The sequence below is a fragment of the Marmota flaviventris genome, chromosome 6 (assembly GCF_047511675.1).
Source record: "Marmota flaviventris isolate mMarFla1 chromosome 6, mMarFla1.hap1, whole genome shotgun sequence".
Classification (NCBI taxonomy): Eukaryota; Metazoa; Chordata; class Mammalia; order Rodentia; family Sciuridae; genus Marmota; species Marmota flaviventris.
In genome coordinates, this window is record NC_092503.1 from 5,095,166 (window position 1) to 5,118,225 (window position 23,060).

Genomic DNA, 23,060 nt, shown 5'->3' on the forward strand with positions numbered 1-23,060 from the left:
AACTACAATTTCATGTCCTGTGATTTCCAGACTCAAAGTGTAAGGATAGCTATGGCTGCCAGAAATCCATTGCAAAAGAAAGTGGGAAACCCATATTTGATTTTTAAAAGCATTTCTTTCCTTTCAAATACTCCCTGGTGGTTCTCCTTTCCATAAGCTGCCATTCTACATTTGGGGAAACTAAGGTCAAAATTGACAACATGACTTTTATTGACTAGTTTTAAATGTAAATTTTGGTGGTTTTTTTTTTTTTTGTATTTTTCCTTGCTTCTTCATGAAAATAATTTGTTTACAGGTACCATCCTCATGCAGTATAAGATTTTTTCCCCTCACTGCAATATGCTTTTTTTAACAGTTTTATAAAAATATTTCTGTAGGGAATACAAAATAATATCATGGTGACATAATTTGTTTTACTGCCATGCAATTCCACACAAACATATATAAAGCATTATTATAGCAGATTAACTTTTTTATATGAGATTAAATTCTCATTAATATATTTTTAATGTTTTATGAAAAATATTTTAACACAAAGAAGTACAATTTCCTCATCAATTCTACTAAAATTGCATTTTTTGTTTTAGATCGTTTTCATTAAGATATCTTCTTTTCCTAACCAAAAAAAAAAGTTAATTCATTTTTTTTTCTTAAAGAAATAATTGGGTCATATTCTGTAATTGCTATTGGAGGTTTCAGGCTAGATTGTATCTTGACAAAAATAAAATCTAGGTTGGAAGTGGAAAATCGGAAAGTGCTAGAAGATATTACTAAACTTTATGAAAATATATCAAATATACTGTTAGTATTGTTATTTTTTCCACAGTCATCTTTTTTATATTCATATTGAAAGAATACATGCTTTTTCTTGGCTCCTTGCTTAGTTTCCAAAAACGATAAAAACTACATAAAATAACACTGTAAGCCTGTATTTTGTCTATTAAATTGTTACACAACACTACACACACACACACACAGACACATACATATATACACACACACACACATGAGCTGTATCTCCAGCCCTTTTTAATTTTTGAGACAGGGTCTCACTAAATTGCTGAGGCTGGCCTCAAACTTGCCATCCTGCTGCCTAGGCCCCGAGTAGCTGGGATTACAGGTGTGCCACTGTACCTGGCTAAAATGCAATATTTCTGAGTATTTTGGCATTTTATGAAAAATATTTTAACACAAAGAAGTACAATTCTTAAGGGCTGTGTGAGCTCTCATTCGTGTGTTTATCTTGCTGTAGCAGGTCTTCGTAATTCCTCAATTCTGGATGTGAAAGTAGTACTTTTAGTTAGGAACCTTCTTCATCTCCTGGACCATGGCAGGCAAGAATGGGAATTTCCACAGGAAGGGTTTGCATGATTCAAGATGGGCCTATCTACCAGGCCATGTGCTGCTCAGAAGGCAGCATTGCCTTGGTGTGGGGGCTACTTGGGATCCCTCAACAGTGAGGACCACAGGCTAAATGCATTGTATGGTTTGACGGTCGATTTATGTATGTATTAATTTTGATCAGAACTGAAACAAGGGCCTGTTTTGGTCTTCTACGTGTTCCAAACCACAGAGGTAACTTTGGTGCCCTCCCACCTGCCTGCCGGGTGAGTGTGTGCGTGCAAGCATCTGCACACACACAGCTCATGTGTAGGCTGGGATGCTGTGACCACTGGAAGGAGGGATGAAGGGCACTTCCACTGTAGCTGAAATCAGTAGTTCATTATTGATTGTTGTTCATGACCTAAGTGGCATTAAAATCTTCAAAGAATATGATGGTTCATGGGATTTTTCGAGAAACTACTTGTGAAGAGTTTACAGTGTAAAAAGAAGAGGAGTAGTGGGAAGTCTTGCTTGGGACTTAAATAATCCCTTGGTAAACTGGGTTTAAACATTAGCATTGTTCCAGGTTACAGTCAGGATTCATTGGTGTCTTTGCTAAACAGCCCTGTGAAGATGTGACTGCAGGAACACTCCAATGAGCCTGGTTGGGAGGGAAGAGCCATCTTCTGCAGGTGCAAATTTATAGGAAAACCTTTTTGAAGGAATTGCAAATAACAGAATTTTTAATTTATCTGGTTTAGATTGCTCAATATTATTCAAGAGCATTAAGCTAGCCAATGAGAGTGTCTTTGACTCATTCAGTATTTAAAACAAACACTGGCCCCTCTTTAGCCTCCTATAATATCTCCTCCTTCATTCTGCATTGATTATGCTTTATTTTAGTTGTTTCATTAGAAATATCAGATACCAGATTATGCTACCAAAGAGTTGGGACCTGGCACGTGTACGAATGAGAAGAGATCTGGCCAGCCTGCTGCGCCCAGTCCCTCACTGTCCGCTGGTCTTCGTTTCCGTTTCTAGTGCCACCCCGTGTTTGTCCAGGCCTCTCCCACTCTCCTTCTCTAGCCTTCAATTCACTTACAATGGCCTCATCCAAACCTCACCGCCGGCCTGGGCTGTGTTTCTCCACTGGGGCTGGTTTCAGGCATTGCCGCCCCTGGGTCTGGTGAAAGCCTCCCACTGCCCAGCCAGCTCCTGACCGTCCCCCCCTCCCCTCACAGGGGCACTGGGTTCTGGAGGCAGTTGTCATTATAAGCAAGTGGCAGGGCCCCAGATTCTCAGTTGTCCTTCACCTTCCTTCCTGCTGGGTTTCCGCCCCATCTCTGCTGGCTAAAACCGGTGAAGGCTGGTTTATCTGGGAAGCCTCCCTGGTCACACGAGTCAGAGGACATTTTTCTTTCTTTTAATCATTTATACAGTGTTTATGTTTCTCTGTTGGTCCTTGTTACCAAGTACCCTATTTTATAGTTTGCCGTGGTTTAGGTGAGTGTCCTCCGAGTTTCCTGGGTTAAAACTTAACCCCACAGTGAGGTATTACTTAGAATACTCAGGGAAAGTATGAAGAAGGTAGAAACTTGATCCACATGGTGTTCAGAGGTGAGGCTTTGGGGAGGTGATTAGGTACAGAAGGGCATCAAGGAAGAGCCCCTTGACTGAATCCCGGTGGCTTTGTAAGAACACACACACACACACACACACACACACACACCAGCTCATGCACATGCTTCCTGTCAGCAAGGCCACCCACCATCCGATGTGCTCCCTTGACCCTGAACCTCCAGAACTGTGAAGCAAAATAAACTTCTTTTAAACAGTAGCCTGCCTAAGTGTTTGGCCATAGGAACCCAAACAGACTAATGCACAGTGACTGTGAAAATATCTCATTTAAGGAATTAAACTCCTGAAAAATGGGTGCCATCTTTGAGTCCACTATGGTGTGCCCCTGAATCCAGTGGGTCCTTGGGCAATGTCTGTGGTGAAGATGAACATGGCGGTGGGGGGGGGGAACGTTGAATGAAGGAAGGGTGTGGCCCGGATGCTTCATCCCTCTTCCTGGTTGGAGAAGGGTCACATCTGCCAGCAAAAGATCATCAGGTAATGAAGCAAAAACCTGGAAACTGTGACCCAGGGAGACGGCGCTGGGCAGATACAAAGCCAGGAACATAGGATTTGAGTTAAAACTAGGTCAGTGCCTCCCAGAGAGGAAATCAGTGTTGGAAGTGGAAACAGGTGTTTGCTTAGGAATCCTTGGATAGGAAGGGAGAGGTCCTCAGAGACAGAGGAGGCCGGGGAGGCCCTGCAGGTGTAGCTGCACTGGCGACGCCCCATCTCTTTGCTGGCCGTGGGCTGCATGCTAAGCTCAGGTGTGTCTGTCTTCCCTCGGTGCAGGTCACTTAGAAACGGCCACTTGTGGGAGGCACTGTGGGAAGCGTGCACGATGGAGTTGTGACGTGGCAACAGAAACCCTGCTGTCATCTGCTGAGAATTTTCAGGTGCTGGGTGTGAACTCTGCTTAAATGTATCATTTCATCCAATCTTTGTGGGGGAACTGGGAGGCAGGTGCTACGCCTGTCACCCTCATTTGCACTTTGGGTGAAATGTTAGAGAAAGAAGCAATTTATCCAGATTTGAATGAATAAGCTGAGGCAGGACCAGGTCTGGCTGCGGAGGCTTTGACAGGCTTTTAGTCCCCCCACAGTGGCCAAGTACTCTGGGCGCTGGTCTGCTTCTTCCTGTTGACATCATCTGGCACATTTTTTAAAGGCCAAAGAGGTGTCAAGAGCTTTTAGATCTGGGTGCTGATGAACAATTTTGGCCTCTTGGAAAATTCTCTCCTATAAAATATTTTATGAGTCTAACCTGAGATGGGCATTCAGTGACTGTTCTGTGTGTGTGTGTGTGTGTGTGTGTTAAGTGAATTCAGAGTTTCACCGCATCCCTCTAGGTAAGGACTAGTCCTGACCCGGGGGCACGTTCAAGGTGGGAGCCCAGCTGGCCTCTCCTGCCTTGCCCTCTCCTCTGCTGTCTTGACTTATGCAGCTGAGCTTGACCAGCAGGTCACTCAAAGCTGGCAGCCTTCATTTCCTGGCACAGTGGGGCTGGCAGTCTTTCCCTCCTGGACCCTGTGGGTCAGGCAATGCTGCACAGGGAGGGTCCACTCTGGACACACTGATGCTATTTAGACTGGAGCGGAGTTATTTAACAGAATGATGCTGCAGAACTGGATTAACTATAAGCCTTTGTCAACTTTCATTTAATTGTATTTAAATGTAATCTTAAGCATTTTAAAAGCTAAAAATACATATAAAAAGGAATATTGAGAATGTTAATGAAAAAATATTTACAAAAGAAAAACTGACATTCGGTTGGTGTGGGAAATACAATTATTATTATGATAGCTTTAAGTAAAATGCTTTGAGAATACTTAGGGAAAACTGCATAAAGAAAGACAATTTTTAACTAATGAGGTCCCAAGCATCTGATGTCCAGTCAAGAAAGTCAGTAGAGAAAATAAATAGACCCAGGGCTCCAAGCAAACACCAGGGCTGACAGCTGTGATGATCCGGGGCCCAGGGCAGGACTCCGCCTCGGCTCGCCTGGGCCAGAGGCAGCACACAGAGCCCCAAACCTGCCGCCATGGTCTCGCTGATCATTTATGGCCTCCACTCTGGACTCCATGGTCTAGCATTCGGGTAGCACCTGGCTGACCTTGATGCACGTCCTCTCCCATGGAGAGATGGCTTTTATTACTTGGGTTTAACTGTATTGGTCGTAGTCTTGCGATTTTCACTGTGGCAATTACTGTTAACTCATGAAGGGAATCATCTGAGTCGAGTCACTCCTAAAGAATTCATAAGCCTAATTCCACTGGTATTTCTATTTAGAATGCATTTGGTGATTGTCCTACACCCATGCCCAATACATTGTAGCATTGTATTTTAGATATTACATAAAACTAATTCATGTTCAATATATATTCTGGAAAGGTAATTAAGAAAAGCTCTTCAAAAGCATCAGGCGATAAAAAGTTCTCAATGTATTTTTCTGAGAGAATCAAAAACTGATTCTGGGCTCAAATTTCAGGCAAAGTTTTGCATAAAATGATTTGTCATTATAAATTTGGCAATATGGAACTTTTGGTTTCATTTTTGGTTGTTGTTCCTATTTAAGGGCATGATAACAGCTAAACTCTTTTACACTCGTTTACAATTTCAAACATAGGAGAATGTTGATGATCACTACGGGTCCTAGAGAGCTTGCCAAGGAATATTCACTTGGTAAACATCAAGTCTAACTTTTCTAACAATCCTGCACAACAGAGCTCATTCTCCCTGTTTTACAGATGAGGAAACCAAGGCTGAGACATTGGAGCAGCCTAGGCCAAAATTAGGAAGCTGTGACAGATGTGGGTGTGTTTGGTTCCTGCCATCCCACTGTCCAACTAAGAATGTCAGCTATAGAACACCAGTTCAAGAGAATCAGAAAAGGAGGGTGTCTCCTTCCCACCCCAGGTTGCCGATTCTCGTGACCAAAAGCCCAGCAGAAGAGTCAGAGGCCAGCATCACGGCCAGCGGGTCCGTACTTTGGAATTTCAAGTACAAGAGATGCCATCACAATTAAGAAAAAGATGCAAGAATCTCAGTGTGATTCTATGATGGGTGGTTATCACAAGCTAAACAGCTTTATGAAAAACAAACTCTAAAAAGTGATACAGAATAAGTGTTATTTGAACAACATCTGAGTGCTGTGGAGAAGAGAGAACAGAGCGAGCCTTGAGGCCTTGTCTCTAGAAATTGTTTCCTTAATTTTTTTTATAACTTTATTTTATTTTTTATGTGGTGCTGAGGATCGAACCCAGTGCCTCACGTGTGCTAGACGAGCGCTCTACCACTGAGCCGCAACCCCAGGCCTGTTTCCTTAATTTTTAAGAAAACAACAAGACAGAAGACATGGTTTCTATGATGGTGTCTTCATTTGAAAATCTTCAGGACACACCAACCTGGCACCAGTCTAGACACACTGTGCCTTAGTTTCCACTCTACACATCACCCAGGAGCAAGTATATACTGGGATCCTCGTTCTATGTTAAATGAGTAAAAAAATAATCTCATAGCTCCAGCATGAGAATGATAGGGTTACGCCACAGTTCTAGTGTTCTCCACACAGATGCTTCATTTTAAATGTCAAAAGACCACCTTTATAAACTGCTTGGGCTTGGGTGTTCATTTTAGGTGGTTTTATAAGAGACATTCAGAATTTAGAAGAAGCAGGTAAGAAAGTGAGAGCAGTGAATAAGTCCCAGCGCTGACTCAGGTGTGACCCTGGGACCTGACTGCCCCTGGGAAACAGTGGCTGCACAGGTGGAGGCTGCTGGGGGGCAGGGTGAAGTCTCCCCTTGCTTCATGGTAGGGAGTGGGCCTGGCTCTGTGTGCTGGGAAGGGGGCCATTCCGTTTTATAGGCACAAGAGGCACCAGGGTTTTGAAACGGTTGTTTAGACTCCATGAAGTGAAAAGCAGGGGCATGCAGTCCTCTTTAACCTGGAAAGAACAGCAGAAAGGACTGTGAACCCGGCATTGGTTCCTAATTGCTGTCCTTAGGGCTCTTCCTTTTGCAGTATTATATCACTCTGGAAAGTCACTTTGATTCTGAGAGGCCACCAACCAACAAATACAGAAACTTCTAAAAAGTTAGATGCTAACATGCTAACTATTCATGTTCCCTCTAGCCCTTGGAAAATTTAGGATCAGAGAGTCTTTGTGGCACTGTGTATATGGACATATACATATATGAATGTACATGCACATGTACACATGTACACATGTACGTACATACAATAATACACGTATGCACACAGTAATACACACATGTACACATAAATATTTATACACATGCATAATACATGCACAGATTTATGTTTGTATTGTTCCTGTTGTGGAGAGTTTACCCTCAATTTTTTTTTGAGAGGATGATGCAGAATTAAGTAAGGAATGTGTTTCACTGCAGATGACTAAAGCTCACATTCGTAGCTGAGAATTGTTGAATTTAGTGTGGATATGTTACTTATTCAGAGAATAATAAGACATTTTTATGGTAGAGGTTATATTGCTATTTTTGATTCTGAAACTTAATTGCTATGTCCTGACTGAGTTCAAGGTCCCAGTAAAGGAATACAGGAGGTTTTGTTGATCATTTACAAATGATTCTGTAAAACTCACTTTAGAGCCCCAAATTCCATCTTTGTTTCCAACACTCTGGTATTCTCTACTGAATGTTGTTTTATTTCTACCTGTGTTATTATGTGTAGTAAACATAAATGTCCTGCTTTACGTATCAATAATAAAATATGCATTATTTTCCTAAAATCAGCAATACACATTGATATTTCCTGACACTAAATATTTATGGACAATTCACACCAGTTTTATCATCCACACTGATCGTAACAGAGGCTAGTTCATCGTTCAGTCTGGAAGATTTTATAAACCACTAAGTAATGAACTCCCACCCATTCCAGAAGACACAGACTATGAAATAGCATGAATTGCAGTTAAATAGTTATTCTGATGAAATATCCCTTCACTCTCCACTTGCATAAAGATGGGTTGAGTTCCAACGTGTGCATAATTTGCAGCTGGAAGAGTAATTTTAGCATGAGATCTACATGGCCGAAGCATGCAGCCGAGCACTTGCCTCAGTACCCCTGTCGGAATGGGTTGGAGTGCTGGGTCCCAGGGTCTCGGCAGCCTGGCTCAACACCGGGCTCCGCTCACAGAGACAGTGAAATGGGTGCATGGCGCCCCTACTGTGGGCAGTGCCTTTGATGGGTGCTGTCGCCTCCATGGCAAATTTGTAGCCGCACAGAGTGGAGGCTTCCTAATTGGGCCTCATCCCCAGCGCCTGTGACAGCTCTGCTCCTGGTTGTGACAGTGCCCGTGTGGCTCTGTGCCTGAGCAGGAGCCCGGCTTGTCATTCCTCCCCGCACGGCTGGAGCTTCTCTTCCTGGGACCTCCTTCCGGCTCCGGCTCTCTGGGCTGGCCCGTCTTCCTAATTGCTTCCCTGGGAAATGCCTTGGCAGCGACTGGCTGGTGCAGCAGGCCATGCAGCGAGGGTTAACTAGAGACTGCCCTGCCTTCTGTTGGTGTCTGGGTTGTGCGAGGAACCCAGGGCATCCTCGCTGACAGAACAGGCCCACCCTGACCTCCTGGGGGTTCAGTCCAGCAGGGAGGAGGGACCTTCAAGAGACGCTGCCACTACGCTATGGGGGCCTGGTGTGACCTCCTGGGGGTTCAGTCCAGCAGGGAGGAGGGATATTCAAGAGACGCTGCCACTATGCTATGGGGGCCTAGAGCCTGGGAGACCTCACCCCTGGAGATGGCCTTAAGGTGCCTCAGCAGCCTGATGGAGGGATGGGGAGGGGAGGGGGTGGACAGGGTCACTGGCAGGGAGCAGGCTTGAGGGGACTGGAAGTGAGATCCATTCAGTACTGCCCCAAGGGGTGGTGCCTTGAGGCAGGGAGTACCCAGCTATACTGAAGTGGACCCTTGGGGGCCACACGGGGGGCTGTCACCTTTGCGCTCAGTGTAAAGCAGTGTAACACAGGAAGCCAAGGAAGGTTTCAAGTGGACAAGAGGCACCACTGATTGCTCTTCTACTTGGCCTGCCTCTGCTGCTCCAGGGAATGCAGGGTGGGGACAGCAGCTTGGTCCAGGTGATGGAGGGAGCGGGACGCTTTGGGAAACCACAAAACAGCTGGAACCCGAGTTCAATTTGATAGAGCGAGACGGGTGTGCTGAGCTGGCTGAGCTGTGTAAATGGATGACAGCGGCATGAGCTGTAGCAGGGGACACTGGGAAGGCCCAGGTCTGAGGGCCAAGGGAAGAGCGAGAACTGGCCTCTGGACACATTAACATCCGGCCCTAGAAGATGGCTCTGCACATCTGGGACACCACCACAAGACCCGAGAGCCATGTTGCGTCGTCGTTGTACTAAGTCAGGATGGATCTGCTAAATACGCTAAGAACCTAATGAAAACTTCCTAACAACTGCTCACACCTGGTTCCTAATTCAGGGCTCTCTCTGTCAGATCTCTGCTCTTCACATGAATGGACAGAGGCAGGGGCAACAGCCTGGAATGGGGGACAATGACCGCTCAGAAGAGCTGGCCTTCTGGGACCCAGACCAGGACGCCCAATAGCTCTTGGTGTGGCTCAGGCTGCCGCCACCTCCCTGAACGTCGCTTGTTTTCATGTGAGATGGCAGGAGGGACAAAGTAATCTCTGAAGACCCCTACAATTGTATGATCCTGTGCTTCTTTGAGTTGCAATCATTTAAGACATTTTAAATGAATCTGTTTATTAAACTGTGTTCTTTGTTGGAAATACCCACAGTCGTTTATTTATCCATAGCATATTGTATTGGTGGTCTCCAAACGTGGAAAATACAGCCTGACTCAAAAGGCATAGCCCTCTCCTTGTTCAGCTCGTCCAGCGGTCCGTTTCCAGTCACTCTGGGTACGTAATGGACCGGAGCTAGTTCCTTCCTTCAGCACTTTTTCCACATCTTCTGAGTCAAGCTTCTTTTTGGAAATCATTAAGAATTTTATTTATGTGATTAGAGAATTCAGGCACTAAAATACACACCCGTCACAAAGCACAATCATGACATCTGTTTCTCTACATGAAATCACACACATCTATGAACTGGGTAAATGTAAGAAATGTCCATAAAATCAATCTAATATTGACTTTGATTTTTTTTCATGAAAATTATAATGTCCTATGACAGAGCATATAACATGCTCAAGGTGACTTTCAAATCATACACACACAAAAGGGGCAGGATGCAAGATCCAGCAGGGAAAGGCATTTCACACGCACTGTGCTTCAGCACTGTGACAGCTTCTTGTGTTCGATAATAATCACCAAAATGTACACGTGTTTATATAAAACTTGCTCCACCGTCAGAACATTGTAGCTGTGATCCAAGGGTGACCAGGGCATGGGGACGCTCCGTGAGTGAGCAGTCTGGTACCAGGTGTTTGCAGAAAGAAATGGCTGCTTCCAATTGCTCTTTCTGTCTAAGGAAGTGAAGAAAATGTACTACTAGATGGGCTGAGTCTTCTCACAGCTAAGATCAAAACTATTAAAATGAATTCCCCTTTATAAAAACATCAGAGAAATAAGTGTTTTTGTAGAGGGAGAACTGGAAACCCTGATAATGGCATTTGAGTCCAGACTTTGTTTAAATTTTCACTTTTTGTCTCTGAGGACAAGTTTGACCTGATGGTCTCTTTGGAGGAGTCCTAGAGCTTCTTATACCCAGTACTGAAGTCCGTGTGCACATTATGATGAGTTTGATATGCTTAACCCTTCTTAGGTTTTGACTTGTAGTTAGAGTAATTCCAATGGACTTTTTCTTCTATGGTGCCTTGGTTTGAATATTTTGATATTATCCACATTCTTTATTCAGTAAGGCAAAGAAAATCATACTGTTTTTTTAAATGGTCCAAATAATTTTTTTTTTTTAAGGAAAGGAGAAAAACAACATCAGAAAATTCAAATTAATTCTAATGATTTAATCCAGAATATTTTTTTTTAAAGAACTTGATCTGCTTCTAGTGCACGTGATACTTATCTGATTTTATCTTGAGTATTTAAGAGACTTTATTTTAATAAGAAAAGAAAGCCTGCTGTCAATATATTGGTTAAAGTTAATTGGATTTGGAATGCAAGTTAAAATTGGGTAGGCCTCATTTCTTTTCCTATGCTGCTAAATGATCAAAAGGTTAGCTCAATGTAGCTTGACATATGCAGTGTCTTTCAATTACATACCATTATTCTATGAAGGCTGTATTTTGCTTAGAATTGATAATTATTAAATGTAAGCTGTTTAAATTTCATCTTCAAAATGACACATTTGGAAGTTCATTTTCTAGAGAGATTGCTATGGATTTCTACTTCTGAAATTAAATGGAATTAAATGTACATTATCTAGATTTCAAAGTAAAAAACATGACTTTGTCTTGATTTTTCAGCTACTGTCACTTTTTAGCCCCTGTGCCACATGCCTCGACATTCCTTCCCCTTTCCACCTCTTTCATACGCTGCAAGTTTACCCTCCCTCAGGCGCAAGCTCCAAACATGTCAACTCCACAACTCCCCCCTCCACACAGATGTCTTGGTGATTTGTCCCCCAGGGTTCAAGTGCTGGGTGCCTGGGTCCCAGGGCAGTGATGCTAAGAGGTGGTGGGACCTTGAAGAGGTAGGACCCTGAGTCAGTTCTCATGAGAACCTCCCCACATTCTTCCTTTCACACATTATTCAGGATGCCACCTGCCAGGATGATGCAGCTGAGGGGCCTTGGCATGAACCAGCACTGTGCCCAGCCTCAGGTGTTTCATTATAGTAACAGAAAACAGACTAATTCAATTATGTGGGAGCAAATTCTTAAATCTTTCTATAGGAGCTCAAGGAGTTCCCTGATGGTCATGATCAGGTGTTCTTCACTCCTGAGGTGGTTTTTCCCGTGACCCTCCTTGCTACCATCTCAGCTTCACAGTCCAACCGACCCCAAGTTGGTGCCACTCACGTCTCCTACTTGCCCCCGTTTGTTTGCGCTATTTCTACACCTGTAGGACCCAAGGTCACCTGCAGCTATACAAACTCTACCCTTCTCATCTCAGTTCAAATCATACTACTTCCATATTCCTTGACTGAGGGTCAACATCCTCCTGGGTCAATTTGGTATGGGAAGCAGAGAGGATTATTCTTCCCAGGTAACTTAACCAAGCAGGACCAACCTCTCTGTGGAGCGGACCTTTGTGTCCTAGGACTCTGCTCCAGTCAGCTGGGGAGTCTAACTGACTCAGAAGGGAACAGCCTGCAGCGGGGCGTGGTGGCGCAGCCTGTGGTCCCAGCAACCTGGGAGGCTGAGACAGGAGGATCGTGAGTTCAAAACCAGCCCCAGCAACTTATGGAGAGCCTAAGCAACTCAGGGAGACCCCGTGTCTAATAAAATATAAAAAAGGGGCCAGAGATGTGGCTTGGTGGTTAAGCACCCCTGGGTCCAATCCCTGCTACAAAAAAAGAAAAGAAAGTGAACAGTTTTGAACAAAAACCAGCGCAGCATTGATATGAGAAAAAATGTGGAGAGAAATCACTAGAAGAAGGATATTCACACATCACCAGGAATGGAGAAAGCTTTGATTGGACATAGTTTTTAAATATTCATTTTTTAGTTTTAGGTGGACTCAATATCTGTATTTTATTTTTATGTGGTGCTGAGGATGGAACCCAGTGCCTCACGCATGCTAGGTGAGTACTCTACCACTGAGCCCCAGCCCCAGCCCTGATTGGATATTAATAACGGATAAGAGCTAATAAAATAAAGTGGGTGAAGCAGTCACAACCCTTCAAGCAAAAATCCAAGAGCTCAGAGGGCAGACGGCAAGAAAACTGGAGACCATGAAAAATCAGTTGACTGAACTTAGGTAACAAGTGGGAAAAAAAAAAATCATAGAAATGAAAATGAACTTGAAAGGAGCAAAGGAGGAACAGAGCCCTGAAAAACTCAGGAGAGGGACAGATAAAAGAAATCAGGAAAATCAAGCCAAATCAAACTGATGGGGAATTTAAACCGACTAGAGATAAAATAGGAAGAACAAAGACATGGAGACTTTAAGAGCGGGCAAGATGGGAGATCTGAAAGAGGGAAACTACTGGAACACAACAATGCTAAGACTTAATTAAAGACATTATTCTTGAAATGAAGACTTGAACCTATGACTGAGTCAGTGTGTTGCTATAACCAAGCGCCTGAGTCTGGGTAACTTAAAAACAACAGCAGCTAATTGCTCCCAGTCCGGAGGCTGGGAAAGCTATCAAGGCTCCAGGTAGGGCCTGCTCCTCCCACAAGGAAGGCCTCTGTGTGTCCTCGGATTGCAGAAGGGCAAGGGGGCTCCCTCCAGCCTCTTTCATAAGGTCACTAATCCCACCGACAAAGGCAGAGCCCTCCTGGCCGAGTCCCCGCTACTGCCACACTGAGGTCGCGTTCCAAGACACACATTTTGGACAGGAACCATTCAGCCCCGGGCAGCCCACACAGTGGAAAAGCCAAGAGTGTCTGCCCGGTCCCTCGTCCTCCCCGCCCGGATCTGCGAGAAGGAACCGCAAAGTCAAGTCCAGGGGCCACCCGAGGGCTCCAGCTGCCGGGCCACACGGTGCGGGAGGGCGGCGCTGGCTCCCTGGCCAGGAGGAGGCCGGGGAGTGGCCGGCAGACTGGAGGCCCGGGTCCTAGGTCCACGGAGGCCTCCGCCACATGAAGAGCCTGAGGGCCCGCAGCTGGGAACCGGGAGCCCCTGGGGCGCACCGTGTCTTCCTAGGCCCAGAGGGCGGCCCTCAGGGGGCCCAGGGGCGACAAGCGTGGCCACGGCTGGGCACCCGTGTGTTCAGCCAGGAACCGAGGCTAGAGCCACTTGGGGACGAGGAGCGCAGACAGGGCCCGAGGGAAGGGGGAAGGGTGGTGCAGGGTGGCCGGGCCTCTCGCAGTATTGGGGGCCCAAGGACATCACGTGTCACTAATACACCAGGAGTGAAAAAATAGATATTTAACAGAAGCAAAGGCAAATATCAGATAACTTGATTTCACTCAAACAGCTTTTAGGTCAAAGAAGAAATGGGATCTAGAACTGCAAAATGAATAGAAAGCACCATAATAAAAATACTGCCCAAGGAGAGCTATAAGATGCCACTAAAATCCTCCGAGAAAAAGCATCGCCTTAAATATTTGTATTAATAAAAAATAGAAAAGTTGAACAAGAATTAAACCAATTCAGAGTTGGGGAAGGAGCAACAAAATAAATGGGATGAAATAAGGACTTAAAAGAAGATAGAAGCAGAAATTAATTAATATTAAACTAACACAGCAGAACTGCAAAACAAATCCGAATGATGGCTTTTGGAAGCAAAAAAAAAAAAAACTAAGTTCAATGAAATAAGCCAATAGCTAAAATAAATTTAAAAAAGGAAAAAACAAATAAAGGATAGGTGTGGTAACAAACAGTGCAGAGAAGTAAGAGAGACACAGGACACTGGTTAGTTCAATTTTGTGCAAATAAACTTGAGATTTGGACACACTGAAAAAACGTCTAGGAGAATTTAATTTGCCAAAACTGATCCCAGAAAGAATCGAAAGTCTAAAAACAAAACAAAAAACCCCACCTGATTGTGAAGGGAGAAATGAATTATCAAAAAGCTACCTCTCCCCAACAACAACAAAAAAAAAAAAAAAAGGGGGGGGGGAGAGGAAAACCATTCCCAAAAAACTGAGGGTTCCATGAATGCAGTGCTTTTCTTCCCAGAACTTACAGTGAAAAAAGGAATACTGCTTCCATTACCTTCCCACTCCAGGGTAGAGTGACTGGATACCAAAGCAACAACCACAAAATTGTAGAGAAAGAGAATAATAGACCAATATTACTAATGAATCTAGCAGCATAAGTCATACATAAAGTATCAGGAAACTAAATTCAGCAGCATATTTAAAGAGTGATGCATCATTATCAAGTGGAGTTTATTTCAGAAACACAAGAATGATTCACTATTATGAATTCTATTACTAAAACTGATGATATTAAGGATGCAAGTAAAAATACTTATGATAATTCCCATGGATGATAGGGCACTATACAATATTCAACAACCCTTATTGATAAAACAAAATAAAAAGAATAGAACCCTTTTTTATAGGTTAAAATATATCTTTATCCTGAAGCCAGCAGTATGCTTAATGAAGACATCACAAATATTCCCATTAACGTTCCACTATCATTGTTTTCATCACTACTAATTAGCAACACATTATAGACACTAGCCAGTGTTATTACATAAGAAAAAGAAATTTGAGGTAAAAAAAAAATTGGAAAGGAGGAAGCAAAATAACCGTGTTTTTGAGAATTCATATTTTATGCCTGGAAACCCAAGAGAATCAACTGCATAATTCAGAATAACTCAGTAGGTAGTGGGGTTGAAAATCGTTATACTGACCTCAGGCTTTTATACAACAGTATATGAAGAAAACTTTAACCTAAGGACTTATTAGAAGGAACAAATGGAAAGACACATGCCTGGGATTTCAAGAGGATGTCAGTTCTACTACAGTTAATTTTAAAAGAGATTCCAATAGAAAAAGAAAATAGTTCTTTTTTTAAAATTTTAAGTAGTCATATTGGTCGCAGATTTCATATATAAAAATATATGAGCAATGAGCACTAGAAATGCTCTTAAATTTAAAAGACCAGCCATTGGTGTGAATTACCAGATATTAAAATATATAGGGTCATATACATACAAGAATTTAATTCCTATGAAACTGTCTTCTCAAGTCCGTACTTAAAATATGAACTACTCAACAAATGATGTTGGGACAACTGGGTAGTCTCTGGGAAAAAAGATTTGGATTCATATCTCGCAATTTACTTTAGGATGAATTTCAAAAGGATTGAAATATGAAAATACAATCATGAAAAGTATAGACAAATTTATTCATAAACATCAGTGGAAAGTCCATCAGACTGTGACTCAATTTCCAGAAACCATGAGAAAAAAGATGGATTCGACCCTGTTCAGAGGCTTGGTAGCATTTTCTGTTTGAGATGCTCTGGGGAAATAGTCACCCTCATGTTTTTTGTGTTTTATTTTTATTGGTGGTGATTTTGAAAGATAAAATATTTTTTTTTTTGCAATCAAATTTGTCTTTTTGTTTTGGTTTCTTTTTTTGATGTTATGTTTGCCCGTATTGTGTTTAGGTTTTTAAAAAATAGCTTCACTTTGTTTTACATTTAATCATTAAATCATCTGTATTTTTAAATTTTAGTGGTGGTATAAGAAAAGACCTTATTACTTAAGAAAACTTTCCCCAGATAGTTAGCTGACCCTGTGCCTCTTTTTAGGTAATGTTTTATTTTCCCACTGATGAGGATGCCATCTTGATAAAATAATAAATGCTTTTAATATATTCTTGGATTTATTTCTGTTACATTGATCTATCTATACTATTGTTGGGGCCACAAGTTTTTAATGACATTGTGATATTGTAAAATATAAATTTGGTTTTGGTTTCTGTATCTTGCTTAGTAAGGACTCCTAAAATCTTTGGACTCTCTGAAGGATTGCTATATTTTTTTCTGTGCCCATGAAGACTGAAGACTGGCAGCCCTAGGTAGCTTCAGGAAGGGGGCTGGTCAGCTCTCTGACAAAATACCTGCCCGCCCCCCACCCCCCCACCCCCGCCAAAAAAAAACATGATGAAAGAGGGAAAGATTTACTTTGGGTCACAGTTTTGGAGGTTTGAGTCCATGGTCACTTGGCCCTATTACTGTGGTCCATGGTGAGGCTGAACATCACGGTGGTGGGTGTGTGTTGGAGCAGAGCTGCTCCCCTCTTGGTAGCTAAGGAGCAGTGAGAGAGGAAGGAGCCAGGGTCCTGCATCTCCTTCAAGAGCATGCCCCCAATGACCTATGTCCTCCAATAGGCCTAAAGGTTCCTCCATCTTCCAATAGCACCATTAGCTGGGGACCACACCTTCAATACACGAGCTTTGGGTGACATTCAAGATCCAAAGGATCACAGATGGCTCACAGATACAGAGGAAAAAAGTTAAGAACCAGGTCTCAGAAAGGAGGCGGGAATTAATTAGGGAAGCTCTGTGCTAGTTTGGCATGGGATCCGCCATCCTGAGAATCATCTCCAACACTTTGACCCTGGCCAAGCCCACCAGGCCTGACCTTGCTCACATGCTCACCTCGTGGCCAGGGGTGAGAAGGCCCCACTGAGACTGCTTTAAGTGGCATCTTTGCTGTCCCTTGGGGAAAACTGTGCACAGACTTCCAGTGCTAGGTGGGTGGGAAGGACAGCCATGAGTGGTTCTGAACCATGAGTGGGTGCAGCCAGTGGCTCCATTAGTCGCTTCTCGGGCGCTCTCCTTGTGTGGTTTCTTTCACGAAGATCCTGCAGATGGTGTATCAGGCTGGCTCCGCGGCGGAGTTACATGGTTTTAGTTAATATCTCAATGGAATCTTTTATTAGCTGAAATTTCCAACTGGCTATTGCTAGGATCCAGGGAAGATCAGTTAAGAATTTTAATTCTTTTGACAGATGAGAAAGCTGTTACAGAAAGCTTGAGTGTCCCTGGAAAAATTGGGAAGCACGTCCTGGCCTATCAGCCCCGGCTAGAGACACACATTAGGCTCTGAGGTGAAGAAGACATGCAAGGGGGAAGCTATAAGGAGCCGGGTTCTAGAAAAATGTAAGAAGGAAACATAATAGCAACCAACATCTCATTTCTAGCTTTCTAAGGAGGCATGGGTAAAAATGAAACCCAAGTGAATGGTACATGATACAGACAGAACCACAGCCCTGAGGGGCTTACAATGGAGTGGGATGTTGGCGCTGAGAGAGCCGAAGAACAACTGGGAGAAGAGTGGGGGTGAGCTGCCCAATCCCACAGACGCCAAACTGAAGGTCCATGTTGTCGTGTGAAAGAAACAAAGCACGTAAGCACGTGTTTCTACCATACTAGAAGAGTGAAGCGAGACATTGTATCATGAAAATAAAATTTTTTTTTGAGATTTTAAACTAGAGGTTGTTCAAATGGAATACGATCTCTCACAATATTTCACTATTTTCAAAGGATCTTGTGCTTTTCTGATAAATTTCATTCATTTAAAATAATATGTTGCATTTTATGTAATTTGAATATCTATTTTCTTTTAAAATTAATTTGATACTTTCCAGAGCCACATATTGGAGATATCAACATCTTATCTGTGAGCTGAAATTTCTCCTCAGAACTGAGAGAGTCTGGGGAGTAAAGCTGACTGATGTGAATGTTTCTTGGCTTTCTCTCTCAGTTCTGAAAAAGCATGTCAGATATCAGACAGTGAGTGAACCGAAGAGAAAGGAAGCTCCATTAACTTGAACTCAGTCGTCGTTTACTGGGACGTGTGTTGAGGTCTGCTTGCTTAGCAAGCCTGTACTCAGAGTGGATAATTCACACCTGACGGGGATTTGTGGGCTGTACTCTGGGAATAACCTATTTTAAAACACTTTTGCATGGTTCGGATGAGCAGCACACACAAGTGAAATTGATATATAAAAATAATTGCTTTTTAATCTAACTTCTAAAGCAGTTTCTCCTTAATATCTCATTAATAAAATTTGAGTAATAGTAGATACTTCCAGGGAACAAACTGTGCCTTTCCAATGTTGGATGGTTTAAGCTTTCCGTTAATTGCATGTAGGCTTTTGTGGAGTTGGTGTGAAATATTATGGTTCCATTGGGTATGCAGGATCCTAAAAATATTTCACTTAGTGAGGACCCAGAGAAGGGGGCCGTGGTTCTCATAGGTTGGCTCATCTCACGACCAAACACGAGGCAGATTGGCAGCCCTTAGTGGGCACCTAGTAGACTCTTGGTGAGCTGATGAGCTGAGGTCTATCGCTGTTACAAGGAGGTTGAGGCTTGCTACCAGTGGGATCCTGCTGAGAGTAAAGCCGCGAGTCAGGGAAGACTGCAGTGGTTGTTTCTGGTCACGTGAAGGAAGCATGGCCTTTTAAAATTTTTTATAATTTTATTCATTTTTTTATGTGGTGCTGAGGATCGAACCCAGGGCCTCACACGTGGCACTGGGTGAGTGCTACACCATTGAGCCACAGCCCCAGGCCTGGCATGGCCTTCTGCTAGCTACCGACCGAGCCTGCCAAGAGGTGGGCCCAGCTTTGGGGCCAAATCTTCAGGAGCTCAGGTCTCAGGGCACAATTTCCCGGGCAGCCCTTCTCCCCTGCTTCCTGACTCCAGAGGCCGTTGAGCCCCTTGCTCCTCAGTACCCTCCTGACCCGACTCCTGGTATCTGGCTGGTTCTGGGCAGGCAGCCTTGATGTTCCAGACCTTTCTGTGTCAAGGCGGAGCCATGTGTTGGTGAGAAGCTCACTGCAACTTAGCACGTGGAGAAGGAATGGTGAGAAGTTCCCCCCAAACTAGTGGCTCTCGGGACAGGTAGGGTGGGCCCAATCCACCTGATGGCTTGGGTGTCACCCTGGCTTGGCTCTGCAGCCAGAGGCAAGTCATTAATTCTCTAGCTTCACAGAGATAGTCAATTCATGGGGCTCTTTTGAGGACTGAGAGGTAATACATGCAAAATTCTTCGCATGCTGACCCGCACAGAGGAAGTGGGATGGGTAACTGTTAGGGGGCTTTAGGTGTACGCAGGCATGCAGATGTCCCTGAGCACGCCCTCAGACACAGGCCCCTGCACATGTCTCTGGCCCGGCACCCCTTCAGCCCTGAGCCCTCTGACCCACCTTCTGCCCTCTCCAACTTCTCCAGGCACCTGGTCTGCCCACTTCACAAGGGTCCCAGCGCTGACTCTCAGACACTGATTGGGGAGTTAGGACTCACAGAAACGGAATGATTTGATCTTAGCCTCTTGCGAGTGACTCGAAATTACCTCTCCCCTTCTAAGACATGGCTATCTTCCCTCTTTACAAGATACCCTGTTTATTAGCAGTGGATTTACCTGTGATTTTTGAAAGCCAGATCAAGTTTCTGATTTTATAGTGTTTTTATGTCTTCTGAAAAAAAATAGAATGGACTAATTTCCACTTCCCAGTCATGACCCTTGTAATTGATGTCTCAAGAGCACAGGTTGAAAAATTCACCAGTAAGAGATATGAAAGAAGTTCTTTAATAGCTTTAAGATAAATTCCTCAAACACAACGACTTATTCAATTAAACACAAATGACTGTTTAGGAATTGGTCTATTACTATTTTTTCATGAGCAGATAATTAGAAGTGATGACAGGATGACTTTAATGCTGAATAACTGGAGATCACACCAATATCCATTTTAATTTATGGATCAGATTATTATTTCCAGAAGTAAAATGTATAGTAGTCAAAACATTATGATAGTAATCTTTGATTCAAAATTGAGAATCATTCTATTATAGTAAATGCTAAAAGTAAAAATTTAAGTGTTGTTTGTTAAATCACGAAAATAAAATTCTGATGTAATATTTAACCCCAGCCATCAACATGTCAACTAGTACTTAAAAATTAACTGCCATTTTAAGGGAAAGTAGGAAAATTTGTACTGCTACAAGACATTAGGGAATTATTTTTATTTGGTTTATACCTAGAAAAGAAATATTTAAAATTTAATAGATGGAGCAACTTGTTAGGTTAGTAATAATACTACTACTAATAACAGCTAGCACTGGGTTCTTAGACGTCAGTGACTGTTCTTAATTATTTATATTTATTGACTCCCTTAATCCTCACAACAAGCATACAAAATAGGAATTAATATTATTATTCTCATTTCTTTGCACAGGGTCAGTATTTTCACATCCTTCAGATTATTAGCACACAGTTCATGGCCTGGGAGGGTTGCCCTCAACTCTGGATGGGGGAGCAAGCCTGCAGCCTCCTTACAGGCAGGGGGGAGCTCCTGCTGTTGGGCCTCCCTCCAGGGAGAAGGGTGTGGCCAAGCAGCTGTGGGCCCAGGTGATGGAGCTGCACCTTCCTTCCCCCAGACAATCAGGCCGCTTCCTGGAAACTCAGGAAGCCTGGAAGCCCCCCCGCCCCCACCCACCAGGCAGCCACATTGATCATCTGCTCCCGCCCTCATCCTTCTGCATTGCTGAAGACAGACAGGTAAGAAAGTTAGAGCGCTGGTCCTTGAAGCACTTGCGGTTTAAAAGCAGATCATCAAATGTTAGCACACATCACCATAAAATTGTGACACGGGCTTACTAGTTCGCCATATTAGACGCTGTCCCTTTGCCTGGCCAGTGGTGATGCTCCTGAGTGGCCCTCAGCCCCGCAGGCCAATACTTAAAAAAAACACCGTTTTCTAACCCCTCACTTTCTCCTCTCCTGCTCCATCTGCACACTGCTGCCAGACCCCTTTTGGCAAAGGCAGCTTCTCTCCAGGCTAATTTCAGGTGTTTTAAAGCCTCCCAACCCCCTGCCATTTGTCTGTAAGTCCTCTGCAATTTGTCAGCAACCAAGGTGTCTGTACCTACTACTGTCCAGCTAGGGAAATTTCTGTATTTACCTCTAATATCTCCCCTCTGCCTGTTGCACCCACAGCTTCCCTGACCTCAGATGCCCCTGGTTCCATGTCTGGAATCTCTTTCCAAGTCCAGCCCAAATCCCGCCCCTGGGCAGCATTTCCCCACCACCCCAGTGACCTCTCTCTCACCCCTGAACGACTTCAGCTGCACCTACTGCTTGCGCTGGCCAAGGGCACTCAGGGTCTCCTGGCGCCAGCTGTTCTGTGTGCAGAGCTTGTCGGCACCAGGCTGAGGGAGTCTCCTCTGGATGAGCCCAGATGGTGACAGCACCTGAGAGGGCACCAGCCTTTCCTTTCCCTCAGTCCTGGGGTGGCAAGCGTGAGGCCCCACCTCATTTAAGCAGAACTCTAGTGACTTGGTGTGAGACCTGCTTCCGCCCAGGAGGGAGGGTCGGTGGAGGTCTGGGCAGGTGGAGGTCTGGGCATCGCGGTGTGAACGCTGCCTCGTCTGGAGTCAGGACAACTGGGGACAGCTGCTTACTATGCCCTGGACTCTCAGCTCCTTCAGCTCAGAACACCACAAAGGGGCTCCGCAGAGTAATTCAGATCACTGCTTTAAACAAGAAAAACACTTTTGAAATTGCAAAATATTTACATTAACCAGAGAGCACAGTAATGACTGTGCTGGTATTACAAATGAAGTCACAGCCCAGCCTTCCCTTAGTGCTTTTTTTTTTTTTTTTTCAAAATAACGTCAGCCTTCTTATTTATCCATGTTAGCTGTGCTCTTTATCTGAAAAATATGTAAATCTATTTAAATTAATTTCCTGTAATACCACACAAAACAATAATCATATTAGTACCATTCATAATGTCCTAATAACATTAACATAATTGCATTCAAATACGAAATTGCTAGGTAATAGGCTTTTCATAAATTGTTTCAGTGAGAATGTCATTTTTAACGTGACTCTGGGTCTTTAGTTCCAGATATCATTGGAAAAAATTGCGTGCCCTGTGTGAGAAGGTTTCCCACAGTTTTTGCCAGCACAGGAGAAACTATCAAAGAGCTTTTGTGGCTAGAGAGGGGTGTGTGCAGCAGCCTGTTTCTGAGCACAGGCCGCCTTTCACTGTGACTTTCTCTGGTGCAGAGTTCTGCTCCGGCTCGCACTGTGTTTTGTACCATGCTGTTGAGGGGAATAGGGACACGTAGGCTGTGGCCACCGCATGATCTCTATACCTCTGCAGAGTGTGGGAGTAGAGCTCTCGGAATCCAGTGTGTCTTGGGGAATGAGGTCAGTTGTCAAAATTGGTTGGACCATGGACAGGGCAGTTTCTGGACTCTGGGGTGGCATAGGGTCTCTCAAGAGCACAAGTGTCATGAAGGGTATATGTTTGCAAGGTCTGGGATGTGGTGGGGCAAGCAAAATACCTGGCTCCATAGTCGGGCTACAACTCCAGGCCGTGCATGTGGTACATGTGTACATTTAGTTTTCACAATGGCATGGAGCAGGAAATATTGGGCAAGTCTGTACTGCAGTAAGTCATCTGGACAGCATGAGTGACATGTGCAACTGAGTGATCTAGCTAACTTCAAGCCTTTTCTAAAAACACGTGTCAGTTTGTAGTACATTATGAGATCT

The 23,060-nt window shown here is 43.9% G+C and overlaps 1 protein-coding gene across 2 annotated transcripts in view; it reads right to left on the reverse strand.

Annotated features, from left to right (window-relative positions):
• The window catches only part of Pacrg (parkin coregulated), a 484,042-nt gene that overhangs the window by 17,733 nt on the left and 443,249 nt on the right, over positions 1–23,060 (reverse strand). Inside the window, exon 8 of one of the 2 annotated variants that reach the window (XM_071612864.1) lies at positions 12,249–12,288. The exons of the other annotated variant lie outside the window; for it this stretch is intronic. Within the exon in view, the coding sequence (XP_071468965.1) occupies positions 12,249–12,288 (40 nt within the window). The remainder of the gene's footprint in view (positions 1–12,248; positions 12,289–23,060) is intronic. 2 annotated transcript variants of the gene reach the window in all.